Source organism: Acanthaster planci, linkage group LG04, assembly GCF_054643075.1.
Source record: "Acanthaster planci isolate LZ-2023a linkage group LG04, COTS_SCS, whole genome shotgun sequence".
Taxonomy (NCBI): Eukaryota; Metazoa; Echinodermata; class Asteroidea; order Valvatida; family Acanthasteridae; genus Acanthaster; species Acanthaster planci.
This window is the reverse complement of record NC_141780.1, coordinates 16,145,430-16,164,586: the sequence shown is the minus strand read 5'-3', so window position 1 is coordinate 16,164,586 and position 19,157 is coordinate 16,145,430. Positions and strand designations below refer to the sequence as shown.

At 44.7% G+C, this 19,157-nt stretch overlaps 1 protein-coding gene across 4 annotated transcripts in view; it reads right to left on the bottom strand.

Annotated features, from left to right (window-relative positions):
* fbxl13 (F-box and leucine rich repeat protein 13) overlaps window positions 1-19,157 on the bottom strand; it is a 63,208-nt gene that overhangs the window by 14,500 nt on the left and 29,551 nt on the right. For 2 of the 4 annotated variants that reach the window (XM_087135364.1, XM_087135365.1), the window contains 7 exons: window positions 6,729-6,879; window positions 5,870-5,991; window positions 4,874-4,967; window positions 3,739-3,753; window positions 1,741-1,808; window positions 850-1,004; window positions 18-127 (listed from right to left, as the gene is read on the bottom strand). In XM_087135364.1, the coding sequence (XP_086991490.1) occupies window positions 18-127; window positions 850-1,004; window positions 1,741-1,808; window positions 3,739-3,753; window positions 4,874-4,967; window positions 5,870-5,991; window positions 6,729-6,803 (639 nt within the window). In that variant the 5' untranslated portion in view covers window positions 6,804-6,879. Of the gene's footprint in view, window positions 1-17; window positions 128-849; window positions 1,005-1,740; window positions 1,809-3,738; window positions 3,754-4,873; window positions 4,968-5,869; window positions 5,992-6,728; window positions 6,880-9,463; window positions 9,574-19,157 lie in introns of those variants that run through there. The other 2 variants (XM_087135363.1, XM_087135366.1) reach the window with 2 other exon arrangements.

Sequence of the window (19,157 nt, the reverse complement as noted above, 5' to 3'; positions counted from 1 at the left end):
TGTTGTGGAGTACGTACCTCAAAGTACTCCCTAGTGCGCCTTGCCTCCAGCATCACGTTGTGCCACGCTTCGAAGACGAGACGAGACAGCGACATGTTGTACACGTTTATGATGATGTTATATGCACCTAGCGGTGAGAAGCACAAAGGTTAAAGCTAGACAGAGCAACTGGAAATCAATTGATCTTCCCGAAGTCTGACATACATGTTGAAATACAATGCGGGGCTGTCGGGCTAAATTAAATCAAACCCTCGGCACCTAGATCAACGGTGGATCCAGGGGGAGGGGAAGCACTCAGTACACCCCCTTCTCAATTTTGTGTTTAGGTTTGTCATCTTTTCCGTGTGTTTGTCTTTGTAACATGGATATGGAAATGCCTTGAAGATGTAAATTGTCAACCAGTTGAGCGAATATATAACCCACTTGTATTTTGGGGTTTCCCTTTAATTTTGGGCCATCCCCCTGCCTTTTGTCGCAGACCGGCCTGCACTTTAAAGAGAGAGGACTAAATGTGTAGGGACCTGGCTATTTTGGATAAAAAGGCCAAGCTGAAAAATGTCCAACTGTACGCTACAGGACTTGCATTGAACTGCAACTGCTTGCAAAGCCGCGACGAATCACCTGTATTTCTACAGATTGACATTAGCTGCTCAACACAGCCTTTAGTGCTAAACCAAGCCCTCCTCCCCTTGTAACAAGCTGACTTTCAGTACGGTTTGGGAGAAACGACTCAGCCCCATCAAATCACAGAGCCAGCTGAACCTGCAGGAAGTCAAGTGACTGAACTCAAGTACACAGGGGCATCACGGAAGTAAATGATGATGGATGCAACGGTGCTCAAATGCTTACTCTCTTGTCGCTCTCGTCGGAAGCGGAACCACTTGACCCAGTGCTGCAGGTGCACCCGCTGCCGGCGCAGGTCGTAGTACTCAGCTGCCTGCACCATCTTGCGGGCCATCATCAGCCGCCGCCGCTTCTTCCTCTCGTGGTACAGGAGCCAGGCACTGTGTGGGTTACGATTAGGCAAGAGACGCGGGGTCTGCTCAGCAAGGTACGTGGTCAAAATGTATTTAGAATGTATAACAGAAAATTGCCCATGCTGTGAGGGGCTCTTTTGAATCCGGCAAAATCTATTTTGGGGTACCTGAAAATGGAACTGGCAGGTTGGGATCCTCACATGAAGTTAATTGCAGTTGGGCTGTAAAGTACCCCCCGACAGCTCAAAAATATTCCCGAATCAGAGGTGCATGTTTTTGGCATTTCCGAAGCAGAACGTGTTTTTCATGTGACGGCCATTAGCAGGGCTAAAAGCAACTACTGTGAAACAATGCCTCACTAACATTCCCCCGAACAACTGACCAACAAATGAAACTACTACCGGTGATGTCTGTCAGACCACACCACCAGCGATGCATTGTTGTGGATAAGCAAAAGTTTGTTTTTATTAAGGTACGACCATCATCCCACCAAACTCGCAGAAAAACTTGAAGCACTATTAATTATAAACTGACTGTATTCACTGAGAGAGTCTACACAATCTACTGGTACTTCATGAAACAGCAGCTGGCAGAAAAGACTGTCGTCAGACTCAGAACTGCGCACAGCACTTCAGCATCAAGACGTCATGTGGAAGTGTGCACAGGCGAGCATTGAACACCTCTTTCTCTCTAACAGGCAATGTTCACATTAGGATTAAAAACTATTTGAAAAACAACTCAAACTAAGCCAACTACAGTTTACCCGAATGTCATTGTCACCAGCTTGTTATTGTAGCTCTGGTAGGCCTTCTGATACATTTCCGGGGTAGGCTGGTGACGGGGAACAAATGCAGAAGCCATGGGTTAGCTGGAGCGAGTCTGAACAGGGTACAACTGGCAGGGGGCAGGGATGTCACAAGGCATCTACAGGCGCTTGCTATTCACTCACTGGCCCATGTTGCACTGGACAGCTGGCACGCTCCAATAGTGCTCAAGTACGTGTAAAGGGAGCACTTGTGATTTCATAGTGTAAATTTATATACCTTAAAGGAACTGACTGCAACACCCTGACTTCAATTAAAGTGGTGTCTTGATGTGGCGCAGGCCAGGATTTCAGTGAACAAGGGCCATGTTGTCCTCACTCAGGACTGCAATTGTTTCTTTGTTTTTTGAGTTCACACTTGAGTATCTATTGATCCACTAAAAATTGACGATATTTTCAAGAGAATTTTACCCACTTTGGCACCTCCTATATTGCTTCACAATATCCACTAGTTAACATCACAAGCAAACTGAAAAACTTTGTCAACTGAATCACAAGCGTTGAGGTGGAATTCTGTGCACTTAAATTATTCGACAGCTTTCCACAGAAATATGGAACCACTCTGTTCAATAATGCATGAACAGTCACAGCAAAGACATTCAGAAACATGGCACCTAGTACTGTGTGACTAAAGCCATTCAGTCAACAGTCAGCACCTTTAAGGCATATTTGCATAACAACAGCACTGGGGGGAGGAAGCACGCAAACAAGAGACAGGTGCAAAGACATCCGTAATGACAACAGCAACATCACTGGTCATCATCTCTCCAAGAGAGAGGCCATGGCAACCAGCAATCTCAAGTGGATAGGCTAACATTTGGGGGGGGGGTTGTCCTTTTCCATTGGTTACATGTACAACTGTACATTGGCACATTAAACATGTTAAAACAACTAACCGTTGTAATTGTAACCACCGTAACAATAACCTTCAAGATGTTAGTCTTTCAAGATGCACCTAAATTTCAATAAAAATGCCCTCTTTAGCATATGTGTGATTTTAGTTGGTGCAGGTAAGTTCATGATTAAAATCAATGATCATTTTTAATTACCAACCCCACAAAATTGATCTAAACAAAAAAGTGAAATTAAAGCAAACACAAAATGGAATCATCTAATTTCCAAAAATCATGTCCACGTGTGTTTAGTTTAACAACAATGATGTCACTTATTACATGCAGGCATGCAGGCTGGCAGTGTCCCATCTAGCTAGCGATTCTGAGGAAAGGTAATCCGCCTCCAAAAAAAATACCCCCTCCCTCGAAAAAAAAACTTTGAACCTGCAGTTTTTTGCTAATTAAATATCACAGAGACCTAAATTTTATATCAACCTTTAACACTGGTTAACAATTTTTCACATTTCATTACTGGGTGCAATGGAATTACTGGTAAAAAGCACCATGGGCCATAAGTTTCCAAAATTTTCGTGGGAGAGAAAAGCCAGGTTTTTCACTCTGGGTGGAATGGACAGGCAAGTATTCTAATTTCTAGCTGAAATCCTGTTACTGTGACGGAAATTTTGGGAGCCCCCCAAAAGTAGTGCCCTGTGAGTAGGAGAAGCCTTGGGATAAAGATCTGAATTAAAGCAATGTAACATACACCTGCTGGTCATTCTCTGATTGGTCAATCCAACAGAGACTCACTGTGTCCAAATAATATTTCACCTTGAAAGGTAACTGGAGAAAACTAAGAAAAATAAAAACCAAAGCAAGAAGCAAAAACTTCAAATGTGCCTTTCTGTTTAATTGCATGGTTCATGTTGTTTGCAAGTGGAAGGCATGTATACTTTGTTAAAACAAACACAATGTTCACAAAAGTTAATAACTCAGGTTTAACTATTCAGATGTACCATTTTACAGTGTTAGTAGATAACAAAGGCAAACAAAATATATTAAAAACCAAACATAACAGGACAAAAGTAACAATTTTCCAAAGCATTACCCTCCATTCCCAAGGCTGTTTACGTAAAAAAGTAAAAAAAAAGGGGGAAAGAAAAATGTGCACAGTGTAAAACAAACAGCAAAAGTAATTTTGTCACATCACCTTCACCTATTGAAGCACTGTATGGATAGAATATACATGGAAGTGTGACCTTAGGCATCGAAATAGTTACTTGGGCAAAAACGTATGAAATGACTGCATGTGATATTATTTTTCTCTTTGTACACATCTTGATAAAAGGCATTTTCAAGTTGACAAAGAGTTTGAGTTGAAAAGTGTTTGTTATATGAAGTCATAGACCAGTCCAGTGATCTACAGGTACTAGACTATCCCACCAGGATTTGGTCCGACAGTAAGCATCCTGCGTGTAAAGTAGGCCTGTTTGATTACATGGAACATTTTACGAAAAGGCTTTCTCAAACTGCTCAAATCCAACAATGTGCAGTCTACAAAACGGGAAAATTCAGCGAGCATGTAAAGTGATAGTGGCTAGACTTTCCTGTTTTGAATCTCTATCAAATTATTTCTTTTAACTTAAATATCAATTGGTAATTGCTGGAGCAAAATTACAGGCCACTTCATAGACCGAACGAGCATTGTTACAAGTTATGAAGCATGGCAAATACTGTACACGTACTTATGAAGAAATGGTTACCAGTCAGAGGATGAGCAATGTGTATTTCTTTCATCGTGTTCACTGGTTCTTTGCTGATTTTAGCGCAGAGCATAAGTTTGTTTGACAGCTGGGACAAATAGACTGTATACAAGGGAACCATTTCGTGTTCCCCCCAGACGCTGTCTTATTCAATGCAGTAAGTTAAAGGAGGTTGGTGCCAGACCATGCAAACGGTTTGGATTCTATGCTTCACTCTCATTTTATTTCATTCTCAAATTGTGGCTAAAAAAATTGGCAAATAATCAATCCAACCTTTTTTTTATAAATTACTTATCAGGAAGCATGACACTTTGTAATGAACTTGAATTGAATCTGTAATAAACTGGAATTTCACTGCTCTTATTTCTCGTCTCAGGTTCCATGATTATGTGAACCTTGCTCTCAATTCAATATGGCTGTCTTGGGTCATTTGGACTCGCATCTTTCGCGCTCATTTGACTCTGAATTATTGGTACTCACCTGCAGATTTTCTTCGTCAAACATGAAGATGGCATCCAAGTAGTTAGCACTCAATCGCTTCTTGGGCTTAGCCTCCTCCGGGATCAACGAATCCCTGTCCACAGATTGGGAAAAAAATGTAAGACAAAAAGTAAAAATGGAGCTGAAGCTACTCCAACAGTTACTATTCAAGTAACCTGTACCTGGTGTCAGCCAGGTTATGGCTAATTGGAAGAGATGCCACAACTGCTACACCCATTTTCAGGCAATGGCACCCAATTGATTAATACTTTTTCTTACAAAACTGAAATTGCTCCTTTTACTCACAATTGGTAACAATTACAAATGTAGCAAACTACCTGCTCCTGAGTACATGTACATGTATGTGACACTGCAGTTAATGACTTCTCATTTTGGTAGCCAAATGAATCAACAAGCTTTCTGAGAGTGGCAAAAGATTGATGGCTTTCCCCGTAAACCTGTACAGTTGTGCCTTGAATTTTTCCTCTTTTGGTCCATTTGACAAGTAGAGTTTAGAGCAAATGAATGGAGACCGCTCAAGGGGCAAGTTTGGGCACGGACTATAGTTTGAGTAGTAGTCAATTGCCTTTTTGACGATGCACATGCATAATTCAGTTGAACTCCAACAACCCTAGTCACTTTGGTCAAATCTCATCCTTACTCACATTTCAGTGTTGGCTGCGATTCTTGCAACATACATGGTCATTGAAATCTTTGTACAGTCATTTTCATGTGAATGGTTCCCTCTGTAATAACAGATGAAATCGGCTATCGATAACCAGTGGTGTGACCATACCCCTGGGCCTATTCCCAAATGGTCGACTAGATAGTCCAAACTATCCATTGTTCAGGCGGAGTTATTCAAACCTTACTTAACTACAGTCGTCATTTGAACTTGCCCAACTACTGTTAAGCTCAAATTATGCTGTGGACTATGGATTCCTAGACACAAATTGTACAACGCAAGCAGCGACAACGAATGGTCCAGCCACTTACCATTTGAGCGCGTCCAATCCGTGGACCGACTCCAACCTCATTCTCATCAGCTCCTTCATCTTGTCGATGATGTACGCCATGGGGTCCTCTGGGCACAGCACAGCCAGCCCAGTCAAGATGGCCTGGGGTGGAACGAAAGGTGAAGGTTCCTCTTTAAAACTGTTCTGGCATGGCGATCTGAACAGCTGTCAGCGTTTTGTTGGAATGTGTGACCTCAGTATAGGAGCCATGCCTTCATAACCAGGTGTTGTTCCAATCCAGGTGGGTGGAATCGTTGGAAACATAATTTCTACTCATCTCTTACATGATTTGTGCAATTTATCTGCCTGAAATTAACTCCTAACTCCGAGACATCACTATCATTTTAGAATCCTCTGAAATTAACTGTGCAGGATCCCGATCTTACGCCATACAACTACAAAACCCTTGAAGATTTCTTGATGGATAATTCTGAAGCATCTACACCACTTTGGCATACACAATGGTTCGTGCTCAATGCAAAATGAACACGGCCCAATACACCTGAGGGTGTGAACTACAAATGACCTCAACAACGACAAATTCCATCTCAGACTGCATCGACACTTCACCGATGGAAGCTTTCACAAGGTAGTGACTTGACATACATGCCATATTTGGGAAAGATTTGAGCACGGGAGAAAATGTGGATGGGGTACTCTTCCCCTCCCCTTTCTGTGAGAGTTAGGGAAACATGGGCTTTATTAGGGTTTGCCAGAATGTTGTTTATGATTTTTAGACATTTTTGGAGAATATTCATGGCTGCGGGCTGATCGACTTGGCCCGATTCTGTTTAATTTCTAGGGAATGTTGTTTGCAGAATTCCGTCTCATTGCCTTACCTCGTACACGTCTGGTACTTTGTGACGACGGAGGTACTTCCGAACCTCAGGATTTACTCCCTTCAATGATGCCATTTAGTATCCTCAGCTTGGCGGGACACAGGTTAATTTGTGAGAAACTCCCACTTGGACAACTTCCTTTAAAAGAAAGCTGAAAAACAAGAAAGGTGGATACTTAAGATCCATGCAATGCACGCATCGAGCAAGTTTCTTCACATTGTGGAAGAAGCAGGTGTCAATGACCAATCCAGAGAACAATGCTACCAATTTATTTCTTTGAATTTCCTAAAATGGGAGTAGTACTATTTAGATGTGAAGCTTCTAACTACCCATTCCTCCAACGACATAGCCTCTGCAAGTTCTCCATAGTGCCCACAGCAGTACGGCTCTAGAATGCCCTCCCTACAGAATATGTCATCACTGCTCAATCGGTTGACTTCAGGGCACACATCTCTACCAATCACATGCAGCTCTTTCCCCACGGATACTATAGATACACCTTTAAGCCGACCTCAGCATTAACATCCAGAGGTGGACTTTGAAAAGTTGTAGTTGGGTACATGTGAAATATACAATGTATATGGTATCAGAGGGAAAGAGTTCCATCACTTGACGCCGAGGTGCACAAATCCTATAAGGCTGTCTGTAATACTGTCTTTTCTAAGCGAACACCTCAATAGTTTCAGTTACACTTAGATTTGACTTTTTAGGATATTTTATTACTTCAAGAAGGCTAATTAGTGGCGTCCGTACATGTATATGGGCACAGAGAAGAATTCCGTGTACACATTACTTATTTTTTAGTAATTAACCCCTTCGCGTCAGGAGATGGTAAGAGCCATCGTAAACATTGAGATCCTCAGGCCGCTTTTCAGCTATTATTCTCGGCCTACGCTCGAGCGAGCACAGTGAAATAAGGCAGACCCTGGCTCTTATATATATGGTGATTGGCCTTTGTGTGTAACCCAGAAATGAAAAGACCGAATTTGCATTATAATCACTAGCTTGTGTAATTCAAAGCATGCAGAGCACGCAGGGCCACAAACCAAGAATTTGTGGTTTGGCAGGTGGCCTTCATGGCCAAGTGAGGCTGGAATTCTTGGAGTTGGCTTTCGGAAAAAAAATCCTGTCGTAAAGGGGTTAACAAGTTTTCATCAAAGAAGTTTGGCAAAATTACACGAGAAAAGTAGGCATTGTTAAAGTGCATGGTTAGGGTCCCTACTCTGTACCCACACGTAGCCTGGTCCCCAAGCTACAAAGTCAGTCAATTTCTGACACAATGTCCAAAATACAGACAAGAATCTTTCGGGTTGATTTTCAAACAGGAAAAAGCATCCATGTGCATGTAAATGTAGGCCTATAACCAATCTCCATCTTGTAACTAGAAATAAATTACAGGCATCACACTAATTTTTGGTTTATCAGCCATCAGAAAGCCACAATGTGTCCTGGCGGGAGCAGGTCAACTTGTGCGCCGGCCAACTTGTACGATGGCAAACTCCTACATTGACCAACTCGTACGTAGACCAACTCATGCACTGCAACGTGGCACGCTGTTGGTTTTAGTCTGAAATCTGAAGTTGAATGATCAGACATTAAAACTACAAATTAAAAAAGAAATGATCCGTTTCAAAGAATGGCATCAAGATTTAACACTAAAATTCACAAACATGACAAATGCAATGTACATGTACATGTCGTCAAGAATAAAAATGCAAGGCAAGGCCACTTATGGTGGCTTGTCATTGACAAGTTTGATCATAATAGGCCTACATAGCATTGATACATACCTTGTTCATAACATACAATAGTACACACAAGTTTCTATCAGAATGGGTGGGTGTCAAGTTAAGGAAAAAATCCACTATTATAGAGGACAAGCAGAGGTGTAACTAACAGTTCGGCCTTGGACTAAATGTCTGGTCATCCAGGGGCATGGGCATCCAGGGGCAAGGGCATCTGCTAGGAGGAACGTACATGTCCCCCATTACACCACTGAGGGCAAGGGCAAAACAACGGCATGCTGTAGTGTTCCTACGGTTCGAGTGCGTGAACAAGAAACCCGTGTCAAGAACAGGCTGCCCGAACTCGACCAGTGAAAGTGCAAAATTGGGGACATGGCAACTAGGCCTATACTACTACCTGTACTAGGGCCTACTAGTACTAGATCCACGGAGGTATAAAACATGGTAGGCTTACACCGTCATTGGGAAGTCAGGATGGTGTAGTGGTTCTTTCCTCGCCTTCCACCTGAACGGCTCGGGTTCGAATCCCAGCCCGGTCTAAATGTGGATTGGGTTTTCAGTCCCTAGGCCTACCTTGTGCCTGATTCCGTGGGTTCTACCCAGAGTATTCCTCTACTCGGGGGTTTTCCTCCCACCTCTAAAAAAAACTGTAACTGCTTCTCATTGTCTCCCTTTCTACAGGTTTCTTCAGGCTTGCGAGCTACAGTGCCTAGGGCGCTTTTGAGGAATCCTTAGTGTCATTACCAAAAATATATAAGAATAATAAATAATAATAATGACCATGATGACCGTCACGTCACGCACATTAGGCCTACATCATGTACATGGATAGGCCCTATTCCCCTGCCATGCCTGCCGCCTTGGATTTTTCAGTCGACTTCAGACCAGTCTTACGTACATACGGTGTCCATTAATGTCCATGTTTGAACAGTTTCCTAAATCACACACGCCTAGGCCTAATTTTTGGTTGAAAATCAAAACCTAGCTTACGATTCCTATAGTGGAAAACTTGCAGGGTTAGGCATCGCTCAGAACTCTCGGCTGCCATTACTGTTTTTAGCAAGTACGCGGCGTGTGTAGCAACGGCGCAGGATGACCTAGTCTCGCTTCGAGGGGAAATTGTTACTTTAAACAACACTCTCGGGGGGGGAAATACGACTTGATAAAGACTACGACGTGGCCCGTCATAAACAACGCGCGAGTTTTTAACCACTGATCTCTCCTACTCAGTGGTTTTTTACTAGGCCTATTATTGGACTTGAATCAAGTCGGACTTACGTTGGTCTTCGCAGTCAGTCTTCCCTTCAGCCAGCTAGTTAGGTAGCCTTTGATCAAGGAGCCCGCAGCGAAACGTATAGTCAAGACCACACGACACACTGCATGCAAGCCCTGCATGCAGTGTAGTCTTTCTTCATGCGTTGGTTTGGTGCATAAACTAGTCTCCTCCAGCTCCTCGCTCTTGAGCAACTATCCTTTTTGCCGAGGCCGCCTTGATCAAAGGCTAACCAGCTAGCTGTACACAGCTGGCTAGCTTGTTAGCTGCGCTGTACGGCCGTGGGCCGTCGCGCTCACCATGCAGCTCACATAAGGCGCCTTCATTTGGGATATTGGGCAACTCGACCGTTTGCCAAGGCGTCCGTTAGGACAACTCGACTTTGACAGAGCGACAACTCGACCCAAGTTTTAAAATTTGAAATTAATTTGGTAGGGTACGTCTCTAACACACAAGGTGGACGACTGATCATTTTCACTTTTTGTACCTGCAATCTGACTGAATAATTTTCACAATCCGGAACGGGAAAAAGACTGTATTATGTGCAGAAATCTCACTTGGGTCGAGTTGTCGCTCTGTCAAAGTCGAGTTGTCCTAACGGACGCCTTGGCAAACGGTCGAGTTGCCCAATATCCCAAATGAAGGCGCCTTATGTGAGCTGCATGGTGAGCGCGACGGCCCACGGCCGTACAGCGCAGCTAACAAGCCTAGAAACCCAGATATATGAGACACAATCATTAATTTTGGACCAGAAATCACCATTCAGAGAATTTAATGAAATATTTGTAAGTTAAGTTTCGAAATCTTTCAAATAGTTTTCAGCAAGTTACAATTACTAATTATGCCACTCAGTTTAGTTAATCGTGAACACTGATAGTTATTCTGCATGTTTGTTTTATATTTACATATAGGTCATTTGGGAGACATTTGTGGTAAATATTTCAGCATTAGGGAGACACTGGCTCTTAGGGAGACTTTTCAGTGTCTCCCTTTTTTCAAACTACCAGAAGGAGGCCGAATGTTACCGTCAATATTTTGAGAGATGATAGTTTAGGGCCTAAAATGAAAACATACAAAGTTTGGTTCAGATCAGATCAGGGGATATTGAATTATGGGACAGTAAAGTTGGAAAAATTTTGTGCACGTTCCTATGGGAATGTCTCCCTAATGACCCATTAGCGATAATTATTATTACTTTTAGATCCAATAAAGATACAGTGATCCGATAGCAGGATTTCATTCATTGGTTGCACTTCCCAACGGTCCACACCATTCAATTGTTTGGCTAACCTGGGATTGCAGCGAATTGCAGCATATGCCATGATGCATGACGATACTACAGTAAAGGAGCTCAAGAAGAAGTGCAGAGGCAGGCTGAAGGCAGCCCTGACATGCCAAGGAAAGGCTCTGGACCTACTGATTGACGGAGAAAGGGCAGTGTCTGAGACAACTGATCACCTAAAATCTTGCAAATCACGTTCGATAAACTGGTGCAAAGTCATGAGAATTACACAGAGCAGATTGATGATGACAAAGAATTCGAGAATGAAGAGGCATGGTTGGCAGATTGTCAACAATCGTTCATCAACATGAGATGTAGAGCAGCAGACTACGTCAAATCCACAGAGCCATCTTCGACCGCCAATAGCCAAGAGCCAATATCTGAGGTATTAGAGGATGGCATGCCTAAGCGCCTATACTGTTCCAGATGACAACCCAATCAGCGGAGAGACAGAACCAGATGTTCCAGCCACCTCTGATGTTACGACCACTGACTGCAAGACCCCAGTCACCGATGGGAGTCAGTCTACACCATGCGGCTTTAAGATGGAGAAGCCAAAGATGCCCAAATTTGCTGGAGAAGTTCGGGAATTCTTTATATTCCGAGCTGATTTTAAGCATATGATAGATGCCCCTTATAGCAAGAGGGACGCCATTATCCTCTTACGCACATGTCTCCAGGGAAAACTGCTCCAGCTCATTAAGGGCATTGGTTCAGATTATGATGCGGCCTGGGAGTTCCAGGATTCCACCTATGGAGACCCCCAACTGATTGCTGATACAGTCACTCAAGACATCATGAAGTTTAAACCCTTGGGAGATGGGGAAGATTCACGATCCTACAAGCTAGTCCATCTGGCTCGTAGAAGTTACAACACGCTGAAGGAAGTGGGTCGACCCAACGACATGAATAATAATCATCTGCTGGCTATCACTGAACAGAAAATGAATTCGGATGACAGGAAGGTCTGGGCTAGATATCTAGAAGCAGAAAACAACAGGCAATACTGAATGACCTACTCTGCTGGATGGCATCTGAGATGAAATCCAGAATGAGAGCGACCGCCCCCGTCCGATATGTAACCCAAGGTACCCGTTCCAGTGTTAATCATATGCACTGAGAGGAAAAACCTGAGTCAGTGAGAAGTGCTGGGTTTGCCACATGTCCGCTCATTGGCCAGACCAGTGTGAGAAGATGAAAGGGATATCGATAAGCCCAGAAGATCGACTAAGGATGGCCAGAGAAAATTATGCCTGCTTCAGCTGTCTTAAGACCGCTGGCAAAGATCATAATGTCAGTTACTTCAAGAGACGGCGACAATGTTCAGAAATTATGAATGGACCGCAGTGCAAGCTGTTCCACAACTGGCTACTCCACATCACTCCCCAGCAACTTCCCAGTGCAGTTGGCGTAGCAGTAAGCTCTGCGTATACCGTAACCCTGCTGCCAATACTGCAAGTGAATGCTTTGGGAGTTCAGACTAGTCGCCCAGTAAATGTCCTCCTGGACTCAGGAGCCCAGATCACATTGATCAGGAAGTCCCTTGCTGAAGACCTTCAGCTTAAAGGAAGAGATGTGGTATCAACCACCACTAAAGTTGAAGGAGAAAGAAGAGGAGGTAGGAACAAAAGCCTACCAAGTTCGTATCCGCTAGACAGACAAAGGCCAAACTTACACAGTTAATGCCATCGAAATCCCCTACATAAGTGACGAGTTCCCCGAGGTTGACATGGAGAAAATAGCCAAGCAGTTCAAAATACTTTCAAGTCACCTTCGTCGAGGAAGCGGTCCAGTTGATTTATTGATTGGCATTGATCATGTACCGATGCATGCCGGCGAGACGCGAGAAGACCAGAATCTGATGGCCCGCCGGTCCCCACTCGGATGGGTAATCTTTGGAAGGAGCCCAGGGGAACCAACCACGACAAGCCAAGTTCTACATGTCAAGTTTGCTACTCCAGTCAACATGACGGAATTCTGGCCGACTGAGGTGATGGGTGTAGCTCTTAATGCCTGTAATTGCAAACCAGAGAAGTTGAGCCCAGCTGAACAAAGAGATGCCAGAATGATAGAAGAATCCTGTACCCGACTTGGACACCAATGGATCATCCCATACCCGTGGAAAAGGGATCCGAAAGAGCTATCTGACAAAAAAAGCTCAGGCCGAGAAGAGATTGTACGCCACAGAGCACAGATTGCTGAAAAATCCAGTCCATGCAAATGCTTATGATATATGAGCATCATTATGTTTTACAGTGTCAGGTTTCCGTTGAATAAAACCCAGTTTTTACAGCTTTCCTGTTCGAGCACACATCAGTTACAGTTACAGTAATGACAGAAGAGTCTTGCCAAAGAAGTATGTGATTATTTTGTCAGCACTGTCAGTGAAAGTGAAGTTATTTTCATGTTGTTAAAACCAATGTGCTTCCACGGACGGTCCAAAGCATTATAGCACAAGGCGTGCAGAAACCTTCTGAATGTGCGACTCACGTGTCAAGGTTGCTCCTTCTTCCAAACTTCATTTTACCATCGATCTCCGGCAATTCTCTGCTGTGCACAGCTCAACCATTATTCTTTTTAAATTTATCCATTCCGGGGGCAGAATTCAGTTTTTCTTCGAAAGCTTACGATTGAAGTACAACAACCTCAATCAGCAGCAGTTTTGAAATTTGCGTCTGAAAGTGCACGCAACAAAATTCGCAATGCTTGTTACTTACCCTCCTGAAAATATGCACTCGCGGGACGCGTTTTGGACGTGATGTCCTATTCAGGTTCGTAAGTGTGACGTCACTTCAGTTGAAACCACGCCCACTGCACACGTGCACTGCACATAGGGTTACATGTTCATGCATTTATCGCCGTTTACATGGAACCATGGAACCAGAAGTCAACGCGTAATTTCAGCGCTTGTCCAATGAGAACCTGTAAATCGTGGCGCGTCCAACTTATTGTTGTGTGGTCTGTGGTTTGGAGGAGGCAAGCCAGATCCTATGGTATTCCTCAAACCATTTGTTGACGAGTGTAATGATTTGGCAAAAGAATGATCTCACTTGGAAAGATCAGGATTCAGGCACACAAAAGACGTCTAAAGTTTTCTCACTCGTTTGTACGTGCGACTCTGTAGAAAGGTGTGCGTTGCGAAATCCGAAACTGTACAATGGAAAATTTGGTTGTTCGTGGTGCTTACAAGAAGGTGAACGTGTAGAAAAGGGTACAGGTCAGGTTCAGGTATATCCACACGTCAGTGAATCTGCACGAGAAAGGAATGTGGCGAACACTGCGCAAAGTGCTGAAGAAGCTGTTCGTGTCCAGGGGCCTGTAAATGGAGTGAAAGGGCCCTCAATTTTGATGTTGTTATTACAGTATTTGATAAAATACACGGATTTCCTGTGGACTACCTCCACAATGGACCTACAACATAATGACGTAATGCAGTGGTTACTGCGGTGCATTGTGGGTGAAAGGTGGGGATGTTGCAGGAACGCGTCCAAGTGACACGTTATGTGTAATGTATACAATATGGCGTGTGTATTGACCTGACACGAAAAAAAGAAAAAAATTCCCGATTACCGTCCGAAATGGTCAGTGTGACCTGCTGTGTTCCATTGTGTTCATCAAGCACTCAACGAACGCCAGAGCTCAACTTCCAAGGGACCGCAAAAGGCGACAGATTTCCGTAAGAAATAAGGCTATTTATTTATTTTCACATGAACTTTTTGAAATTTTTTATTTTCTTCGTGTCAGGCCAATACACACACCATATAGTATACGTTACACATAACGTGTCACATCGACGTGTTCCTGCAACATCCCCACCTTTCACCCACAATGCACCGCGGTAAACACTGCATTACATCATTATGTTGTAGGCCTGTAGTCTCCTCGGGGTTACAAGATGTTTTGAAAGTTTGTGGCTGGATTCCAGAAATGATAATGACCGTGGAGTTTTATGGCGTTCAAGTTGTCCCCGAAGTGGTTGGAAATATCAACATTGCATGGTGTTCCCATGGTGTTTCTGAAGAATATTTGATGATCCCATGGTACCCAAACATCTACCCATGAAACATTCATGACAGGTCATGATGTCATAAGATTTTTCCATGGTGATGTCATGGGTAATCATGCTGTCTTTGAAGAATACCATGGCTACCTCGTTCATCCCCATGGGATCCCATGTAAATCCCACGGGGATGCCATGGGACATTTTTGTGAGGGGCGATGCTACAACTGCACGACGCGACGCTACGACGGCACGACGCGACATCACGACGGCACGATACGACGGCAAGACCAGACGGCAAGACGCGACATCGTCAAGAAACAACACCACGCGACTGCATGATGCTACGCCAAGACGCGTACGGCACGACGTGGCGACAAGACGGCACGACACAATGTATTAAACAGAGTAAAAACGTAATGAGAAAAGAGGCGACGGGACGACGCTACCCAATTTTAGCGGCTATGGAACAACATACTTTTATGCTGCGTATAATACATTAGGTCGTGCGGTCACATCATGCCGTCGAGTCGTGCCATCGCGTCGTATCGTCGCGTACGTCATACTGTCTCGTCGTGCTGTCGCGTTGTGCCGTCGCGTCGTGCCATCGCATTGTCCTCTTGCCGTCGCCTTATTACTGGTGGAAATAGGGGACGCCCTTAAAGACGGAGTTAAGATCAATACCAATCATGATCAAATCTTGTAGTCCCTATGGGTGCATTCGATCAAATCGTTGGATTTCTGCGTTATCCCACTGGGTCTTACAATCAGGAGGGATCATAGAAATATTTCTATAAATCCCGAATTTGGACCGGTAGTTTCCAGTTCGGGGTGTTTCTTCCACAAAAAGCCCCAAATTGCGGGTCTACGTCTATTTTGGATAGAGGCAGGCGGCTACATTCAGAGCTGAGCGCATAAATTACTACTCTTTGGGGGGTATCTTCAGGGAAAGGCGAATAAAAAAAATTCACGTGGCTAACCCCCATAAAATTGACACAAAAATTGATTTTCTGGCCATAATCCTGAATTTCCAGGGAAAGAACGGGGCCAACCTTTACCCGAGAGTCAACAGGCGGCGCTCCTTCGGTCTGATTTTGCATTATTTTCTTTGGACGCGTATTTGGTGTGGTGTAACTCTATACATGCACATTGTTTTTCAAGGACTTGTGACGTACGCCCTCTATTGGCCTACAGTAATCACCAGCCATTTTTTAGAAAGAGTAAGGCACGACGGCAGGACACGACACGACAGCACGACACGGCGACGGTGCAACGACACGACGCGATGGCAAGACACTCTATGAAACCATACAATGACAGGCGACGCGATGGCGCGATGCAACGGTACGACGACAAGACGCAACGTCACGACGGCACGATACGACACCAAGACGAGCCGGCACGACGCAACGGCATCAAGAAACAACATGACGCAACGGCACAACGCGACGCATTAACACACAGCAAGACGCAAGGCATTAAACACAGAATAAAAGTAATGACAAAGGAGGCGACGCCATCACACGACGGAGCTGTCGTCCCGTTGCGTCGTAGCGCCGGGGGCGACGGGACGATGCGACGCAATTTTGGCGGCTACGGAACACCATACAAGAGGGTGCAAAGCAAGTTACGCCGGGCAGGGTTAAAAAAACTCCGTAGCCAAAGCAAAAACGTTTAATGTCAAGAGGATCCCGACTTGGTCAAGTCTAGCCTATTATCTGATCTCACGGGTTTTTTACGAAAGGACAAGCCATACCAGGACGAATCCATGGTGTACTATTTACGACAAACATTTCCCTCTCTCTTTAGCTTCCCTCCGGGCGACGCAACTACACGACGCGACGGCACGACGGGTCCCTTGCGTCGTGCCGTCGGGTCGCTCCATCGACTTTTTGCCATTTTTGCACACACGACGCATTGCGTCGTGTCGTGCCGTCGCCCCTCGCGTCGTGCTGTCTAAGGTCCTTTCCTTGTTGCATTTTTTCTGCCTAAACGTCGCTATGGTGTACTATTTACGACACACATTTCTCTCTTTCTCTCTGGCCTCCCTCAAGGCGACGTAACTACACGACGCGGCGGCACGACGGCTCCCTTACGTCGTGCCGTCGGGTCGCACCGTCGCCCTCTTGTCATTACTTTCGTGCACGCACGACGCGTCGTGCTGTCTTAGGTCGTTATCCATTTTTTTCTACCTAAACGTCGCTCCTTCTGTCGCCCGTCGCGTCGTGCTGTCGTGCGTCGTGTCTTGCATCGCGTCGCCTGAAGCACGAAGCGACGCAAGACATGACGCAGGACGCGACGCGTCGTGTGCTGTCGCCCTTTACTTCATGGTGTTTATAGAGGGCGCCTTTACTGTTTTCTTTCACCTTTCTTGCAAAGTACATGCTATTCGCTCTTTGGTGTTGAGTTTTCATTGTTTTTATCTCATTAATTGGGATTAATTTCAGTCATATTTTATTGAAAAATTGATAAAAGTGCAAAAAATTCGAATAAATAGGAACTGCTCTCTCAAAATAAGTGGAAACCGCAAGCTCAGAATTCGTCACTTTTAAATTTTGATTTTTGATTTAAAAAAAAAGGAAAAGAGTTTTCTTCAACAAATCACTCTTAATGAAAACACAGTTAGAAAGAATCCACAAAAAAGAACAACAGAATCGTGGCCTGGTACCTATGGCATGTACTGTGCCAGCACGGGCCGGGGGAAGGAAATGAAAGAAAACAGTAAAGGCTCCCTCTATAAACACCATGAAGTAAAGGGCGATATCACACGACGCGTTGCGTCGTGCGTCGTGTCGTGCGTCGCGTCGTGCTTCAGGCGACGCGATGCACGACACGACGTACGACGCGACGCACGACAGCACAACGCGACGGACGACGGAAAGGGCGACGAATAGGCAGAAAAAAGCAACAAGGAAAGGACCTAAGACAGGGCGATGCGACGGGCGACGGCACAACGCGACGCACGACGCGACATGTGTGTACAAACGAAATGGCAAGAAGGCGACGGTTCGACCCGACGGCACGACGCAAGGGAGCCGTCGTGCCGTCGCGTTGTCTGGTTGCGTTGCCTGGAGGGAAGCTAAAGAGAGAGAAATGTTTGTAGTAAATAGAACACCATACGAATCACCAATGTCGGATTTAATTTCCAACTATTCCAAATCTCTGGGTATTTCGATCGCAAAGCCTATGGACCTTTTTCACCTGCCTGACGAGATTGTGCTAAATGTAAACAATACCACCCCATGTGGACCACTTTGGCCACGGTAAACTCCTGCGGCAGCTTCAACCACGCTCAAGTGCACATGCAAACGCTGCATGGACTAGTTTATCTTGAAAAAGTACCATCACAGCACTACGTACTCATTACTGTGGGGAGCTGGGTCCTCTGGTGACTGGCGACAAGTTTATGTTTGACGGTACGTCTCGGCGCGTACATGTACGTCTGTTCTATGTGCACCACCTTGCGTTTACCTCAAGTACACAACATAACTCAGGTACCCATGCAAACATTGTAAATTGCATGTAACTTGTCAGCCTGGCTATAGACTAACAAAGAACGGGTGTATCGGATTGGCTTTATGAAGTCACTTCATACAAGACCTGTTATTACGATACCCATGTATGCCGGTTATTAAGCGTGAACGTCGTGTCGTAGTTTTAAAATGTTAGTTATATACAGATTTAACTGTTTGGTCACTTCCAGTCTTTTTTTTCTAGGGAGTCAACAACATAACAGTCTTTTGCCATGTCGCTCCTCCACCGTCCATGCCTTTTCCAGCATCACTCATTAAGCGGGGCGTTTGCTGCCATTGTTGCGGCTCCTGCCCTAAGTGAATGCCAGCGTATGTTGACATCCCCGCAAACCTCCTTTAGTCTGGCCACGACTGTCTCCTGCGCTCTTGTATAGCTTAATGGTTTGTTTTTGGTAACGAGGTAGCATTTGCCTCTTGTGCTATAGGTAAGTTTTAATAAGAGATGGTCTGAGCTTGGCTCCAACTTTGCGATCATGGTCATGTATTTCTTGAGCAATAAGACGGAACATGCCTCCGTTACTCCTTTGTGGATTACTATCGTACTCACGTCTCGATACTTATCCGTTTTGCTGTGTAGATCGACTTGTGATTGGCAT